At 38.6% G+C, this 19030-nt stretch overlaps 1 protein-coding gene across 2 annotated transcripts in view; it reads right to left on the bottom strand.

Moving 5' to 3' along the window:
* ano5b (anoctamin 5b) overlaps positions 1–18902 on the bottom strand; it is a 67655-nt gene extending 48753 nt beyond the window's left edge. The window contains exon 1 of one of the 2 annotated variants that reach the window (XM_088333694.1): positions 18510–18902. In XM_088333694.1, the coding sequence (XP_088189820.1) occupies positions 18510–18585 (76 nt within the window). In that variant the 5' untranslated portion in view covers positions 18586–18902. The remainder of the gene's footprint in view (positions 1–18509) is intronic. The other variant, XM_088333697.1, reaches the window with a different exon arrangement.
* Positions 18903–19030: the final 128 nt, after the last annotated feature.

Here is a 19030-nt window from a genome sequence, read left to right as displayed (position 1 = left end):
TACTGGAAACTGATATTAAACTGGACAAAAATAAACGGGAACAATACCGGACAGGAAATACCAACAGGAAACAGGACCGAGTCAAAACCCACGTCTTGCGGGGCAGAGGTTCGTTGACGGACTGACAAACGAAGAGTGAGATCACTGAGCTTAAATAGACGGAAAGCCAATCTGTCAATGAGCCGCAGCTGGCGCAACACGGGCGGGGCCAATTGGGCGCCATGGCAACCGTGACAGCCTGATCCTAACAGTTTTTACAAATTCACCAAATAACGTCAGAAAATTATGACTTTTACATTTGAGTTTGAAGGTTTTACTGTTGTGTTGATTTTGGCATCATGCTATAACGGCCGCTTAACAACTACAACATTGACTTACTCAAGAATTTTTTACATTTATATATTTAGAAAGGAGATGTCATGCGTCACCCATGAAAAAACACAGCTTGCCATTGTGTAATACTTGAAAAACACAGGAGAATTAATACATTTTAGGAACAGATTGAACTTCCTCTGAGTCAGAAGTAACGGTGACCGTGGAGTAAAAAATCCAAGCACTAAATTATAGCACGTGAGATGTCGGCAAAAGAGTTCCTCTTGGTGGATTGAATGTATTGTGTGCTCCAGTAAAGTGAGCAGAAATATTGTGCTTTCATGCAATTTGGCGGTTATAGTTAAACTCCATGCATGTTTAATACAAATTTATATGTTTGCACTATTCAATTCAAAATCTGGGTAGAGGCAGTGTCTGAAACTCATGAGAAAAAGTTAGTTGACAGCAGGCCAGACAACTCTGAAAAGTTGCCTGCCCAGCCATAAAGTTGCCTGCCCCATTTTTCACAACTTGAAACAAAATAAGACGACTAGTCGCAAAATAAAACATTGTTGCAAAGTCTTAAGGTTTGATAATAAGAGTATATAACAGAAGAACACTTTAAAATTGAATTTATGATAAATCTACTTTTACCATTCATTGCATGTGTATGACACCGATGTTTTCCATCTGCCAAAAGTATGTACCCGAATTTACTCATCTTCATTCATGCAATATTTGCGTTGCCACGTGAACTCCTCTTCCACGATACTTTTAATGTACGTTTACGTTTTGTAGCGTCGTAAATTTTGTTAGCTTGTTTTTAATCTTTCTTCAGAGGCTGAGGTTTTGGCTTGATTCTTAAACAGTTTACCATTTTTCTTGTGTTCTCCGTGCATCTACTTTGGAAAATGATATGCAAATGCACGACCTAAAGACGCTCGGGAAAGTTATTCGATGCAGGCTTCTGATGGGCTGCCGAGTATGCGAATTGCCAAACGAACCGTAATTCCTAAATTTCCAAACCGACCGAAGATTTCAAAATCAGAATATAGCAAACGTTTGATCTGAAAAAATATATATATTTTTTTTTTCTTGAAAAAGTTGTCGGCCACCAGGGCGGAGACGTTTTGTAAGTTGTACGCCCGGTGTAAAAAAAGCACGCCCCGGGCGTCCGGGCAGACATTATTTCAGACACTGGTAGAGGGCGTAGTTGGCTCTGTTTCCCCCCTTAAGTTTAAAATGATAGAAAACAGTGAGTTATTAGCACAAACAAGGTTGTTAAAAAATGTGAGAAAATTAAGGTTGTGAGTTTTGTTTTGTTTTTTAAAGAGAAATGATTTCGTTTTTTACAATATCACCCTCCCCTAACCTCCGCAATGCAACATAAAACAAAGAAGATCAATACAGTACAGCTTAATAGCAAAAAAGATAACTCATAAAGCAGTGGTGGGCAACTATTTGAAAGGGGCTGATCATAGAGAATATCTCATCTGATCTCATTAGGCGTACCGCTTATCCTCATTAGGGTTGCGGGGGGGCTGGAGCCCACCCCAGCCATCTCCGGGCAGTGGGCAGGGGACACCCTGAAGCCAGCCAATCGCAGGGCACACGGGGACAGACAACTCGCTCACTCATTCACACCTAGGGACAATTTGGACAGGCCAATTCACCTGAAATGCATGTTTTTGGAATGTATTTTTTATTAATGAATAAACCTACATGCAGATATCTAACTGGTATGCTTCTTTATAATTGTTTTTGGATAGATTAGTTTAATCAAACTGGTTTGAAGATGGTCACAAATAAAGAAAAATAATAGATTAGATCATTTTAAGCACATTTGATACTCAGTTTCGTAGTATAACTGTACAGACGCTTCACTACTTACAACCATTCGACTAACGAAAATCGGTAAATACGAAAAACAATCCAAACATTGATATAAGTTAGATTTTGTATATTAAGTACAGGACAGTACTGGAGTGCTTCTTTCTGCCGCTACCGGCCTGTGGCGCTGTCAGAGGCCACGCAGCATCCACCCCGAAGAAGAAATCCAGCTTCCTCTTCCCAGTTAATGTGTAAAGAATTATGGTTGGTGTAAAGAAGAGGCGAGCCGTTTCTTTCAAAACGAAAGTGGAATAAGAAAGCTTGATGCGGTTGAGAAAATGGTTGGATCGCTTTTTTTCGGCCACTATCTAACACGGAGGAGGACCTGTTGAAGCTTATCTTCCAAAACTAGGTTACACTTGACTTTATTTCTCTTTAAAGAGCATATTATTTTATGAAATATTATTATTTTAGTACAAAACAATACAGGTTATTTATACAAGCCTCAAACATACTTATATAAACCTTAAACATACAAAATATAGCACTGAAGCTACTTATGAACAAATTCAACTTACGAACAATCGTCCAGAATCTCGTTTGTAAGTAGGGCAGCGTCTGTACTTGTATTTTAAAATATTTCTGTAGTATTTCTGCAGTAGTAATATTATAGTTTTTCCAAAGTATTATTTTTGTAATATTTCTGTAGTATTTTTGTAGTGTTTCCAGAGTAGAATCATTGAAGTATGTATGTAGTTCTGTTACTGTAGTAGTAATTTTGTAGTATTTTTGTCATAATATTTCTGTACTACTATTGTATAACCGGAAAGTATTTTGTAGTACTTTGGTGAAGATATTTTTAAGTATTTCCGTAGTAGTAGATTTGTGGTATTTCTGAAGTATTTCTGTACTGGAAATTATGTCGTATTTTTGTATTTTTTTAACATCATTATAGTTCTACTTTTGTAGTCCTTCTTTTGTAATATTTCTGTATTAGTATTTTTGTTTTATAGTATTATTGAAGTAGTGTTTTTGTAGCATTTATTTGATCTTTATTTCTTTTCAGAAAAAAAACTGAAAATACATTAGGTCCCTGTTTTTATGCCCTAAATTTGATATTTGATTTTTGTAGTAATTTTGTAGTATTTCTGTTGTGGACCCACAAAGGGAAAATGGGGCCTTTTTTTTTTTTAGAAGTACTTTATTCACTATTATACCGTATATGTTTTTATTATATTTTGACTGTTTTTGTTTGGTGGGCCGAATGAAAAAGCTTGACTGTAGTTTGCCAACCACTGTCATAGTAGTAAAAGTAGACCTTTATTTAGGCTGTGTTTACCTCAACAAGTACATTCAATCGTTAATATAGAAAGTTGTGTGGAAGACAGAGATGACATAGTCTTATCTTTACGAAACACAAGCTACAAGAGTTTAAATAGAAAGTAAATAGTCGATGAAGCCATGATGTGTGTGAGGACTGCAGCTGTTTCCAAGGGATGCTGGTTGATACAGATTAGGCTCCATTATAATCACATTAGGAAGTCTTCACCCAACATTGCTGCTGTTCCTCCAAGGTAACCGAGTTATCTTTAAAGTATTATTTGCATACCTGTCAACCTCCAGGGCTCCATGCCCTTACAAACTGTCGTATTTTCACTTACAAAAGACAAAATAATCTTACACCATATTATTTTTTTCAAACGTGTTTGTTTATGTAGTTTAACATGTTATATTGTACATGTGTTTCGTTATATCATATAGTTAATTAACATGTTGTTGTGAGATACTGAGTTGCTCGAAATGAATGAGGTTTATTATATAAAAAGTTCAAAAATGAAGTAGTTTGGACGTTCACTGTAGAAGGAAAAAATACATGCAAATATAATTAAGTAGAATATTACATTTTCTTATTCAAATGATTAATTCATTTTCTGCATTAAATTATTGTTGGTAATATACTGATTAAAGGGATAACCACAAACCTGTCTTTTTTCATTTTCTTCTTTTATACTTCCTTATTTTCTTAACTTCTTTCATACAACATAATTATTCGTAGCACGGCGGCGCAGTGGTTAGCGCATGTGCGGCACAGTTCTGAGGTCGTGGGAACCTCCTGCGTGGGTTCAAATCCAGCTACCGGCCTTACTGTGCGGAGTTTGTATGTTCTCCCCGTGCTTGCGTGGGTTTCCTCCGGGCACTCTGGTTTCCTCCCACATTCCAAAGACATGCATTTCAGGTAAATTGGCCGGTCCAAATTGTTCCTAGGTGTGACTGAGCGAGTGAGTTGTCTGTCCCCCTGTGCCCTGCGTTTGGCTGGCAACTAGTTCAGGGTGTTCCCTGCCCACTGCCCGGAGATGGCTGGGATGGGCTCCTATTTCAAATTTACTCAATCAACCCCGCCTGTTGTTTTCAGTTTAGAATGACTTAAGGCATTTTAATTCAGGTCCGGCCATTGCGACTTGATGATTGTATCCAAAGAAAATTCAAAACTATGTTGTAATGTAGGCCTACTGCTCTGCTTTCGCTTTGTTCACGTGTGATCAGAATGATGCATGATGGGAAATCCCCAGGCGGCAGACACATGCGCACAGTAGCATCAAACCGCTCGCTTCGATTGCAAAAAAAACAGCGATACCGAGATAGAGGCTACCGCGGCGAACTTGTGTATCACCGGATGGTACCCATTATTGACAAATTTGCGTTTTTCCGTACAGATTTTCTTGTACGTCGTACACGTCTTAAAATGCATAATAAACGTACTTTGTACGGCAAAAACGTACAGGTTGACAGGTATGTATTTGGTAGATTAGTATGTGTTTGTTTCCTCGGTTTAATCCACCAAGGCTTGTCATTCTGACCTGTAAATAGGACAATATGTCCACCCAGAAATAAGCAAAGGTGAATTTTTGGTTGAGGCCAAAAGTCCTTGTGTCCCTATCTGCTAAGTTTTTTTAGCTGACAGCCATACTTTAGCTAATGTTTACATGTACTTTGCGCGTGACATTAAGGCTGTTTTCCCCTAAGAAGATTGACTGGTACTATGCTATGCACAGCGGAGTATAACTCACCATCATTATTTTACTTTTGCAAATATGCAAGTGCTACTCATTTGGTGCATTCGACTGTGCCGACTACCAAACAACCATTATCATTACCTTATTTTCCGCACTATAGGGCGCACCGGGTTATAGGGAGCACCCCCAAAAAATAGATTTTGGTCCTATATCTTCCATAGATAAGGCGCACCGGATTATAAGGCGCTACAATGGGAACGTCGACAAAACAGTCAGATGATTCAGTCAAACTGATTACCCCCTTAACATTCCCAAAGCTTGCAAAGAAGCAAATACGTGTCGTAGACACGTGCGGATGCGGTGTCCGTACGATGTCACTTAAATGCGTCATTTCAAATATCATTCGGAAGGTTGAAGTCTTGGGATTCAAGAAATGCCAAACATTTCTACGTTTCTATTTTATTTTTCGCTCACAACTTTACTGTGCATATGACAATAAACACTTAGAATTGAGTTGAATTCACTCAACTCATCACAGCAACATCAAGATCGTTCTAAAACAAGATACCGGGAAAATATAAAGCCGCATAACTCACCTAAGTTCTCACGTTCAATAAAATACGCAATCATGGTCTTCTTACAACCGTGAGTGAAGTAAATCCAGGAGAGTAGAATATTTACAAATACAGACTAATAAAACATGTTTCTTTATGGTGTACTTTAGCAAGCTTGCTAAGCTTGCTACGCCATTGCTAAACTCGGCCAATTGCAGGGTTTGTTTTGGCCATCTAGCCAATCCGAGGCTCCGAATAACTTCAGCCAATAGTGATCGATTCAAATGATGATTGACACATTGGTTAGCCAATGAAACGCCGGTATATAAATCCCAGCATACACCGCGGACTACTCCACGTTTGGGGTAAAATCGAGTCGGCGGCTGTTGAGTAAGTTGCGAGACCTTGCGAATTTAATATTGAGCCATATATAAGGCGCACTGTGTTATAAGGCGCATGGTCAGCTTTTGAAAAAAATTAAGACTTTTAGGTGCGCCTTATAGTGCGGAAAATACGGTATTTCCCTCCCACTCCCGTTTTTCACTATGCATTCTACTGTCCTTAAAAATCTAAAATTTCCCAGAAATGTGTAATGACAATAATAGGGGGAAAGCATCTATTTTTCGGTTTAATCAGTATTTTACTTAAAATACAAGGGGGAATGATCGCAATCACCAACATGTATTTGTGCTCCATATCTGTCAATCTACAGTTAATTCAGTGTTTCCCGCCCGCTTTTTGTTAATTGGTTGATTGGTCAATAAGCTTTTTAATGTTTCTGTTGCTTCTGTTGTTAATTTTTTTCGCTGATCAGAGAAGGGAGGTGCCCGGTGGGGGCGGGGGCTCATGCTGCAGCAGCACATTGAATGAACACACTGGAACGGGGCTAGAGAAAGAATGCAATATGGAGGACAAAAAGAAGGAAAGGAATAAAAAATAGCCAAAGCAGGAAAATGATCCTAATTTGGACTAATTTTATTTAAAGTAATAATTCCAAAACAATTTGCATTGTCTATCACTGACAGAAGATTCTGAATCTGTCTCTCAAAGCTAAGCACTTGGTATTCCCAAATGCCAATATTCAGTAGAGACTAATTATATTTTGTTTTTTGTGAAACACAATTCTATTCATATATTTGCATGTTTTTCAGAGGTTCTGTGTTGTCTCAGTCTTTGGCTAGAAGTTAAATCGTGAATAGTTAAAAGTTCTTGTATTTAAGTTTTCTTTTTTTATATAGCGCTGAAGAGTTAATATTTAAAATATTTATTTTGTTGTGTAATCTTGTTTTTCGGGGATTTTGTGTACATTGTAGAGTAAAATAATAAAGGCTATCATAATGTAATACATAATACATTTTTATTAATTCATTTCATGCATAATGTTACATTATTATTGGTAGTTTATTGGTTAAAACCACAAAATAATCTGAAGAGCTGGGAACTGAGCTGAAACACCCGAAATTCCTTCTACTAACAGGTTGCGCATTACAACATATACTTTATTGAACATTTTTAATTGTGTACACCGTAGAAAAATTTTTGATCGTGGAGAAGAAATTGGGAGAAATGTTTGTCCTTCCAAGTCTTACTGTGAATAAACAAGTGTCGTATTGTGTTTGTAAGGTATATTATCACTTAATAAAGGAATTGCAATCATTAATAAGGGCAATTGGCTGAGGTTGACATGTATTAAATTACCTCCTGTAAACCATCAAAGAGGAACCGCCATCCTGTCATAGTGTCACGAGGCGGAGTCGAGTGGAAGGAGTGATCGGACCAGAACGGAGGCAGGAGGCAGGAAGGGAGAACTCAATTGCGTAACGATCCAAAAGTTTTATTCACCAAAATAAAAGTTGTCCAAAACTCTGGGACATGACAAAACAAACAGTTGATTCTTCCAACTCAACTAAACAGAACAAGGCATAACAGAACGGACAATGTTTTAAACTAAAACAGGACAAGGCATAACAGACCGGGAGTGTGTATATGTAATGAGCCTGCACCCGCAAAGCCCACAATCCAGCCTTAAATAGCAGACACTCGATTAGTTGAACTGCTTCAGCTGGGCCCAGGGGGCGGGGCAGACCGGTCGCCAAGGCGACCATGACACATAGCAGCAATCAACAAAGCAGCAGTACTGATATCTAATAATGTAATTTACTGAATCACTGATATGAGTATTACATCTATGTAAATTTAATACTCAAATCACCAATATGAGTACTACTTACGACCATCCGACTTACGAAAAACGGTAGATACAATTTTTTTTTCGGGATGTCGAAGAACATCAGGACATTGCTCTCAGTTAGATTTAATCTTGTGTGCACCTTTTTCCGAGTACAAGACAGTACTGTAGTGCTTCTTTCCGCCACTACTGTCGTGTGGCGCTGTGAGAGGTCACCCAGCATCCACCCTGAAGAAGAAATCCGATTTCCACTTCCTAGTTTGTGTGTAAACATACTACGTGGACTGTATCTCTAGCGCGCTAAGAACTTTGACGGTGTTATTGTTTCATATCTCCTGCATCCATTCAATATGGTTGGTGTAAAATGTAAAGAAAAGGCAAACGTTTTTTTTTTTTTTTTAAACGAAAGTGTAATAAGAAAGATGCGGTTGAGAAAATGGTCGAAACGCTTATTTTTGGCCACTTTTTACCACGGAGGAGGACCTCTTGAAGCGCATCTTATTTATGTTGATTTTTTAGTACAAAACAATACAAGTTACTTACACAAACCTTAAACATAAAAAAATATAGCACTGAAGCAACCTACGAACAAATTCAACTTACAAGCTATTGTCCGTCTCGTTCGTGAGTAGGGCAGCGTCTGTATTAAATTTAAAACTGATATCGGTGATTTGGTCTGTTCACTCACCGGTACGATATCTTAAAATAGTCTAGCACCGGAACAACACTAGTTATTTTTAGTGTAATTAGGTGACGAGCAGATTGTTTTAGTTTACCATGCTTTGTGGGTGGGACTTGTTTGCTGTGTAATTGCATTTCATAACTAGTATACGCACGCCCTCGAGCACGCCCCCGGCATGCCTCTAGACCAGGGGTGGGGAACAAGTTTGACACAAAGAGCCGAAATTTTTAACTGTGAGAGTCAAAGAGCCACACCACGCACCATGACAGACAGACACACATAATTAAAAACAAATTATTTCCCATAACACAGTCCTCTTCTTTTAATACAAGTATTGTTCTTGTGTTGATTTCAAGGAAAGTGTCCACCCTCAATACACAAAAAAAAACTAAACATGAAACAAGGCAAGGAGCCATAGTATATAGAAAATATGATGAGGCAAAGAGCCGCATTCTTATTGCCCAAGAGCCGCATGCGCATCTAGAGCAACGTGTTCGTCACCCCTGCTCTAGACTGTTCACCAACTAGGGTCTCAAAAAAAATATATATAGGAAACACTGTTTATTTCTGTGCATCCCTAAATATAACAATTAGGTGTAGACTACCGTACTGAGAAAAAGGCACAGTGTTTTTATGTCCTATTCAGTATAACGCCTCCCTCCATCACAGCGGTAATATAATTACGAGGTCAGTTTCCATGGCAACTCCTTGGCTCTGTTCCTACTCCAACCAACAAGAGGATGAATTCAACTGGATGCAGATAGAAGAATTTAGGTTTAAAGGAAGCACTCGTGCTAAAAAAAAAAAAAAAAAATCAACAACAACCACAAAAGTCTCTAAAGAGCTATTGAAAACGGAAGCTATTTCCTGAGGCCAGCTTATGTATCATGGTTAAAGGACATCATTCTACAAGGGATTCTAGCAGTTTCCTTGACAAGGCTATTTAGGCTTGCAGACTGTGTCGGCTCATAGATCTAGCGTCTTGATTCTGCTCTAAAAATACACCAGATCTATGCGTTTGAATTTAAAATTAACACAATTTTCTTCCAGGGGAGCTTGCCCTCAGACACCCCCTAGACTGGGGACAAAATTATATTGGATATACTGAATTTCCTTAATTTACGTAGAGCAACGATTTTTGTTTGCTATCTTAAGGAAGTGTCCGTTGGTATGCCACTCAAAAAGAAAAATAGATTTTGACCAAAATAGTCTACATTACATGCCGTTTGTAAATAGCTAATAATATTGTTCTCATAAAAACAAAAACAATGGAATGAATTGATTGTCTTAAATGCAAAAAATAATGTCATTAGTGTCCTATCAGAAAAGATTTGAATTGCCACATACAGTGTTCATTTTACCTCTGAAAAGTGATGGGTCCCGGGGACTCGCATGCTCAAAAATCTATGGGTCCCAACAGAGATCTATGGGTCCCCAAAATTTAGTGCTATCGAGGTTGAAATTGTAAATCGGCGACAAATATATAAATAAATCTATAAATCTATGTATTCATTCAGTTTTAATCATCACACTTAATTGGTAATACAAAGCAGTTATCACTTCAGATTTTTCAGTTCACAAAAATATTGTACAATATACAAAATAATTTGCTGAAATATTAGAATAGAATAGAATAGAATATACCTTCATTGTCATTGTTACAAAATGGGTTAACATATTGTGACAACGAAATTGGGCAATTAGTCTATATTTTCATGCCGTTTTAATCACTTCAGATTTTTCAGTTCATATATTCCTCGTGGTTTGCTGTCCCACCACAGTTGTAATGCCTTCTCAAGGTCCAATTGCAGCAACGGAATTTCCATAGCTAATATGAGGTTTTCATTGTCGTTGTGCCGATCCAATGTACTTTTCTGAGAGTTCGTATTGCGAAATGATTTATGCAATTCAGTTTTTTTGTCACGCTGGGTGCACGCATCACAGAACATGTAGCCTCCATTATCATCCTCCTCATAGCGTAACCAGGAGTATAATTGAGTCAAAATTGGCAGAAATGTCCTTTTCTTGCTAGGAGTATTCTTTTGTTTATCTTTCGTCGAATTGTTCGCTTTAAAACATGTGTTTTCCTTGCCTTTGCGGTCTTCTCAAGAATTTCTCCGCCGTTTTTTCGTGCCTGAATTATTACTGTTGTTACCACTTTCTGTATTATGTTTCGACTTTTTACCGACGCTGAAGAAATTGCCAAATTTTTGTTGATTTGCACCTAATACCAACTGTTTTTACGGAGGCATACTTCTCTTTCACTCGACAACCACCAAAACAATGACGTCATCTCGAAGCAACGAGATCTCGTTTGCCGAGATCGGCGCGAGACCAAAACAACAATGGCGGATCTGCCTGACGAAAAGTTTGGAGTGCGGTAAATCTTTGTTTAAAAAAAAAAATTTTTTTTAATCGGGTAATATTGACAATTTGGTGTCCAAAAAGTGGCGTCCCAGGGACGCACATTGATTTGACACAATGCGTCCCAAGCAAAAATGATGCGTCTAGGACGCAGGGACGCGGGCAAACGAAAACACTGCACATAATGGATAAATGAATCTAAGTCAAGTCTATGAATCCATGTTTGGCCAGCTGTGAACAGGGCATTAAAACACAGCCAGAGGAAGGTGAAGAAAGACTTCTTCCTCCCCAACATTACATGGCAGCAGGTTCGCTCGCATAAGCGACACCTCAATAAAGCCACTGCAAACAAGTGCTTGCAAACAACTCACCGCAAGCCAAAAGTCAACAAACATCTGTATTACACACTCAACAATACATACAATTTAAAATTGGAAACAAGTTCTATATTTATTGCAGTTTGAACAGCATATTGTTTCATCTGCTTGGACTCTTTTTGTAGCTACTGCTCATCTAGATACAGTAGTTACAAATATAAAACAGTTCCAATCACAAGGTCAACAGCAGAACTAAAAATAACACCTCTTTCTTGAATAAAATCACAAGATTACAGCATGGGATTGGTGAACGAATCAGCGTCAAATGTTTTTATCTTTATCTTTATAATTTATGACAAACGTGATAGGACATAAGACATTACATTTTTATGTCGGTTTACGTTTCAAGTTTCACTTGACAAGGTTGCTATCGGTATTCATATTTATGTCATGATTACTCATTGCCCTCACCTGTGCCTGCTTGTTTGGCACCAGCTGCTGCTTGTTGCCTGATTTGTTCCCCTCCTATTTAAACTAAGTACTCCATTCACTCCTTGTCAGTCCGTCAGCGAACCTCCGCATACGCAAGGCAAGCCCTATTTGACTCTGGCTCCCGTCTGTCCCGTCCTCACCTGTTTCCTGTTCGTTTGTCCCTGGCTTCCCGATCGTCTCCGGCTACTTGACCCCTTTTGACACACCGCCCACTCTCCGATCTCCAGCTCCGGCTACTTGACCCGTTTTAGCACATCGACCACGCTCCGATCGCCCGTCACGGCAACTCCACTCGTTTCCGCATTCCGACCACGCTCCGATCCCGTGATCTCCTTGCTCCTCCTGCCTAACGACCACCAGACCACTGTCGTTTGTTTCCCGCACCTGACTACCTCGATTCTACAATATAGCTTTGTGTGAAACGGTACGCGTTTGGGTCTACCATCTGTTCTGGTTCTGGCAATTTATGTGCTTTCTGAAACAATCTAAAAACATTTGTCAGTCATTTGTATTGAGAACAAGATTTAGACCAACTCAATCTGACAAGATAAATAAAATATAAATATTTATGGGTTTTTGAGGGCACAGATCTTTTCAAAAGAGAAAATGATCAAAATGTAAGTGCAACCAGGGAGCTTCTAAATACTTGTGTCAATGTATTGGCAGGTTCTTCTTTAGTCATTAACGATTTTTAATTGTTCACATTTTTCACACCATGGGTGTTCACTATATGGCCCAAGGGCCCATGCGGCCTTTCAACTGTTTTTCAGCAGCCAACAAAATAAACTTAAAATTATATTTGTTCGTACATCTTTTTAAATAGCCTAAAAAGCGTATTACCATAACATTTCGGACTACACTTTTAAAGAAAAAAACTGTTTGTACATCTTTAAGCTGCACCGTACATTTCAGCTGCATGCGCGCGTATTGAAATATGAGATATTTACAAAAAAAGACGAGCTTTAAAAATATATGCAGGGTTGGGTAGGGTTACTTTAACTTGATTACTTTCAATTACTTTTGGATTACTCCAATACCAAATATGCTAATAAAAGACAAAATAAACTAAATATAAATAAAATTATGACTCACAACACGTGGTAAGCTTTCTCTCCTGGCTTTGATCTCTTTGATCTCCGGCAAAACTAACATAAAATGCGACAGAAACAAAATGAAAACAAATCCAAACAGCTTGCCAACATCATTTTTGCCGTTCCATGTATTCCGTTACTCCCCAAGCCTGCACAAAATTTAGTCATTTTATTCATATTTAGTTTCTTTTGTCTTTTATTAGCATATTTGGTATTGGAGTAATCCAAAAGTAATTAAAAGTAATCAGGTTAAAGTAACCCTACTCAACCCTGAATATATGGTACCATAACCCTTTAACGTCCCTACACCCCGCCGGTAGACCGACTTTTTAAGACTTTTTCTAAATGCCTTTTGAGATCAAATTTAGGACAAAGTCGACATAAAAAAAAACATAATTGAAACAAATAAAACAAAAAACAAATATTTATTGTGCACAATACATTGTGCCTTGTACATATTACCTGACAAAGTATTAGCCGTGGCGCAAAACGTTCGTCGGACAACCACTTCTTATTAAGTGTACACTTTCCCATGGTCTAAACTAAATGTCTCAGTCAGAAGTTGCTATGTGTATAGTGGGTAGACCTACATGCGTCTGCTCTAAAAGGCTTGAAACCACATCACAGTTTTGATACTTCCGTTATTTTGGTCACTTATTAATGTGTTCACATTATTAAGACTTTTGAAATTTGGGTTTGAGACATGTTAATGCCAATTAAGGCCTTTTTTTTAAGAATAATGAATTCAATAACGTTTAAGACTTTTCAAGGATCCGTGGGTACCCTGCCTTAACTCTTGCATTCTCAAAGCTCTTGCCTCAAACCGCTCCGACCCATTTTAAACTTCAACTTATCTCTACAAACTGGCATTTTCCCAGGCGACTGGAAGACAGTTATCATCTGCCCGATTTTCAAAAAAGGTGTCGTCTGCAAGGTGACCCATCTCCTATCAACTGCATCTATCCCTCAATTCCAACACGGCTTTGCGCCAAAGAGATCCTGCATCACCAACCTGTTGGTTAAGGAGGAGTGGGCCACTAAATTCATGGACGGTGGATATACAGTCGACATTGCCTTATTGGACTTCGCCAAAGATTTGGATTCTGCGACCACCAGCTGCTCCTTTTCAGACTTGTATTTAAATCATCATGGAGAACTGGCCAACCTTTGGATCCCCGATGCTAGTGTGCAGCTAGCCAGCAGCTCTTTTCATCGCTTTTCTACAATGTAAAGAGAAGTCCTCCAATTTCGTTGTACTTTTGTATAATGACAGTAAAGACCATTCATTAAACTGCAATTTTGTGTTCTATGTTTTATTTTGTAGATCTTTTCGAATTACTGTAATCTTATTCATCCATGTGAGATAGTAAATGGATATAAGTCTATACTGCCACAGGGAAACTATTTGAAAAGAGAAACTGAAAAGGGCCGTTGGGACATAAATAATGGTAAAACAATTCATTGACATCAAGGTCTGAAAGCCCATCCACAACTCGGTAAATTGTCCCTAATGGACTCTGGTTTAACACCACAATGAAAGTGGTTTGGGTTTTAGCAAATATATAATGTGATGAGTTACAGTCACTGGGGAAAGCATAGACTTTAAAACAAGATTTCTCAGCTTTGAATGCATAAGAAATGTTTAAGTTGTGTAGATACTTTTAATATTGACCTTAAAGGGGACAGTGTGTAGTATTTAGCGTCTCCTCGTGGTAAGAAAATCAATTCATCAAACAAAACAATAAATGTTGATTTAGTTAAAGATCAAAACTACGCAAACGATCAGATAAACTTGCATTTTTAAAATACTCGTAGGTCGAGAATTTTGCATTTATCTTACATAACATGAGGCTCAACTAGAGAGAGCTGACATTATTATCTGCCATCTTGCTACCACCGGTACCCAAAACTCAAAAAGACTTGGCAAGAAATAGTTGAAATTTAAAAAAAGGTGCAGAATCTCCGTACATTTTCTCCTTTGTGCTTTATAGCACTCGTTTTCGGTTGCACGACACAATACAGCGGCATCTGGTGGTCAAATAATACATAATGTCCTTTATAAATTTGTTCTGAAGCGACATTGTAAAAGAGAACTAGTGTAAATGTGAATATGGTGCGTTTTCTGACCAAAGTTAATGTCATCAAAAACAGTTTCTGTTCTGAGATAGTGGGAAGTAAGTACGATTGTCAACTTAACCCTTACGTGGTCCACATTTTAGATCCATCTTTGTACCTTTGTAAACAACTTACATGGAAATGTGAATAAAAAACAACACATATCAACATATATGTTTTCCCTGTGGTGTGCACGTTTTTTTTAACCTTTCAAAACGTGTAGGTAGTATAATTTTTTTTATTTATAAAGGCTTTAAGTAAGGCTGATCTCCTCTTGCCTATTTGGGCTTTAATCCGGATGGTCTCAGTCACTGGCAACAGACAAGAACGTCATTGTAGATTGCTAATAAAGTTGCGGTATATAGGGTAGGATATCGAGATCATACTAATATCTTATTCCTGCAGTCCAAATTATTAAAATTGGATGATTTAGTACAATTTTTCACTGCACAACTGCTATTTAAGGTCAACAAAAACATAGTGCCAGAAAACATCCATAAATTATTCATTCGGATTGAGGGAAATTATAACTTAAGGGGCTGTAGTAAATTCATAAAACCAAAGGTGAGAACAACCAGGAAAAGTATGTGTGTGTCTGAGTGTGGAGTCAAACTTTGGAACAATTTACAAGACAAGATCAAACAATGTCTAAATATTCACTTGTTCAAATTTAAATACAAAAAACATTACTGTCAGAATACAGAGATGAAGGAAATGGGGTATGAGTGATACGAGAGATTGGGAATAGTGCGTCTACAACTATGGTTAACTTTGTTGTCAGTGTTGCTATTATTATATTATAACTGTTATTATTAATATTATTACTATTGTCGTATTTAATAGGGAAGATGAAGGGGTAAGGAGAATATAAGCATCTGCTCCCTACTACCCCTTTTCGAACATATTATGTAACATTATTTTGTTGAGTTACTGTTTTTGTTCAGTTTTTATTTCAATGTTCGAAATAAAGTATTCATTCATTCATTCATTCATACTAGCAAATGTTACCCTTGATCAAACATTTATTTTTCTCTGCCTTCCTCACTCTAATGCTGACAGTGAGAGTTTCTAGCCATGTCAGGAAAGTATATACAAGGGTAAAGGAAACAATGGGAACTGATACTCTGACATCTTTGTTGCAAATTCTAATAAATTGTGACAGAGTGCAACCATCTGTAGAACAGATGAAGTCTGCCAAATTTTGACACTGATACACTAAGAAAGAACCAAGAAAGCAGTGTTCATTTTACCTGTGAAAAGTCATGGGTCCCGGGGACTCGCATGCTCAAAAATCTATGGGTCCAAACAGAGATCTATGGGTCCCCAAAACTTTGTGTTATCGAGGTTGAAATTGTAAATCGGAGACAAATAGATAATATAAATCTATATATTCATTTCGTTTTAATCATCACAGTTTATTGGTAATACAAATCAGTTATCACTTCAAGATTTTTAGTCAATTTTGGCAGAAAAATCCTTTTCTTGCTAGGAGTATTCCTTTGTTTAATTTCTTTCGTCGAATCGTTCGCTTCAACACACGTGTTTTCCTTGCCTCCGCGATCTTCCGAAGAATGTCTCCACCGTTTTCTGTGCCGAAATTGTTGCCGTTGTTATCACTTTCTGTATTAAGTTTCGACTTATTACTGACACTGAAGAAATTACCAACTTTGTGTTGATTTTCACCTAATACTAACTGTTTTTTGGAGGCATACTTAACCTTCACCTTCACTCGACGACAACCACCACAACAATGACGTAATCTCGGACCAACGAGATCTCGTTTGCCGAGATCGGAGTGCAGAAGAAAACTCGAACTGCGAAACCAAGACAACAATGGCGGATCTGCCTGACGAAAAGTTTGGAGTGCTGTAAATCTTTGTTAAAAAAAATGTAATCGTGTAAAAATGACAATTTTGTGTAAAAAAAGTTGCGTCCCAGGGACGCACGTTGATTTGAGACTATACGTCCCCAGCAAAAATGATGCGTCTAGGGCGCAGGGACGCGGGCAAACGAGAATACAGAGAAAGTGTCAAAATTTTACAAAGGTGGACCCAAATCCAGGGTCGCCGGAATGGAGGCAGGTGTGCTCAACAAAGGATGGTATTTATTGATGAAAACGGAGAACAACAAACTAAAACAAACCAGGTCACAAAAAACTACCCAGACACAAAAACAAAACTTGACATGAGAACAGCAGACAGGGTTGAATGGCATCCCCTCTTTTCCGATGTCCCCATATTTGGTTCCACCGAAGTAAACCGAAGACAATGACCCGACCCACTTGCCTTTATTTCGGCTTCCCCACGTTTGTTTCCACCTCTGCAAAATCGTAACAGATGTTAGTTGTTTGTGCCAGTTTGTTTTTGTTTCTTACTCTGTTCTTTACATTTCCACTGCCACTCCAGGTTTGTTTTCTATCCTCTCTGGTTTCTTGTTTGGACATTTTGTTAGTAGTTTAGTGCCTGCTTGCTTGTTAGGGACTTTGTTCCTTCCATTTCGGTTTTATTCTTCCGTCTCTTGTTAGGACTTTGCAAGATTTGATTTTGTCTGGACATGAGGTTTGATCTATGACCCCTTTTTGCTACTTTGTTCCTGATTTTGTAATTAAATATGATGTTTGTTAAATACAACTGCCTCCATTTCGGCTTCCCCACATTTGGGTCCACTGCCGCAAAACATGACAAAAAGATGCCTTAAGAATTATTTGTGATTTTAATTTGGGAAATAAAATAAACGTGTTTACACGTATAGTCTGTCTTTCTGTGAGTAAATAGGTGCCGCGTTGTGTTTGGAAGATTTTTTTGATTTCTAACTAAGAGGATTTACCATAATTAATAAGGAGAGCAATTGACTGAGGTTGACACGTATTCAAGGGCAGCACGGCGGCGCAGTGGTTAGCACGTATGCGGCACAGTTCTGAGGTCATGAGATCAAAACCTCCTAGGTGGGGTTTGCATGTTCTCCCCGTGCTTGCGTGGGTTTCCTCCGGGCACTCCGGTGTCCTCCCACATCCAAAAACATGCATTTTAGGTTAATTGACTGGTTCATATTGTCCTTAGGTGTGAATGAGTGAGTGGATGGTTGTCTGTCTCTGTGTGCCCTGCGATTGGCTGGCAACCAGTTCAGGGTGTCCCCTGCCCAAAGATAGCTGGGATGGGCTCCAGCTCCCCCGCGACCCTACAGAGGATAAGTGGTGCAGATAATGGATGGATGTACGGACAAGTATTCAACTTTTTTTTGCTGTTGGGACAATTTTAGGAAAAGTCACATTTACAGGAAAATAACATAATTTAAGGGATGTTAGGGGGGGATTTAATAACACGGAAGAAGGTCATTTTGACCCAAAAACAACAAAAGTGTTAAGTCTAAAACGATCAGAATTGTTGATCGGACATTTTATTTTCAAATGCTAACGCTTCGTTGCCCTTTAGTTACCTGCCGACGGCTGATTCACGAGTGGAATTTTATTGACTCGCTCCCTTGAAATAAATCTATAGAGATTACATATGGAAAGATGAGCCCAGAGGGATGTCCAAACAAATGGGCCTACCTCCAGTGTGAACGTCTCCGGTGCCATGAAGCTCGATCAAAGTTTCATCCTTCGCCTTGCCCGTTATTCTCCTCATTGCGGCCAAACGTGTCTTCTATCCGAGCGTCTGTAACAAGGAGGCACGGAGCGGTGATGCCACTGTGGCACTGGCGACACAAAGAAGCCAACCATGAAAGCACGCGGTCAATAAAACAAGCGGGGAGACATTTTTTGTCACGTTTGCAAAGAAAGACGAATGTAAACGATCCCTGCTGACTGCTCGAGTAACGAAGGTACTCATAAAAGGGGAGTGGCCAAAGAGACTTTTCATCGGCTCAATGAGCCTCCACGTAAACGTGTGAGAAAAAGCTCTGTGAATGCAAGTGTAAACATAAAATTTTAGAAACGAGGCGCAGATCCCGATTTGAAAGCGTTAGTGAGTGTTAAAATCAAGATCAATCACCTGACGCAAGTAGTTTGTGTGCCACGAAGTGCTGAAGGGAGTACAATTTGAGCAACAGTGACACTCTACGGCGTAGATA

The sequence above is a fragment of the Urocampus carinirostris genome, chromosome 4, assembly GCF_059441175.1.
Source record: "Urocampus carinirostris isolate Australia breed hairy pipefish chromosome 4, RoL_Ucar_1.0, whole genome shotgun sequence".
In the NCBI taxonomy this organism is placed as follows: Eukaryota; Metazoa; Chordata; class Actinopteri; order Syngnathiformes; family Syngnathidae; genus Urocampus; species Urocampus carinirostris.
Note: the sequence above shows the minus strand (reverse complement) of the source record. Positions and strands in the feature narration are given on the sequence as shown.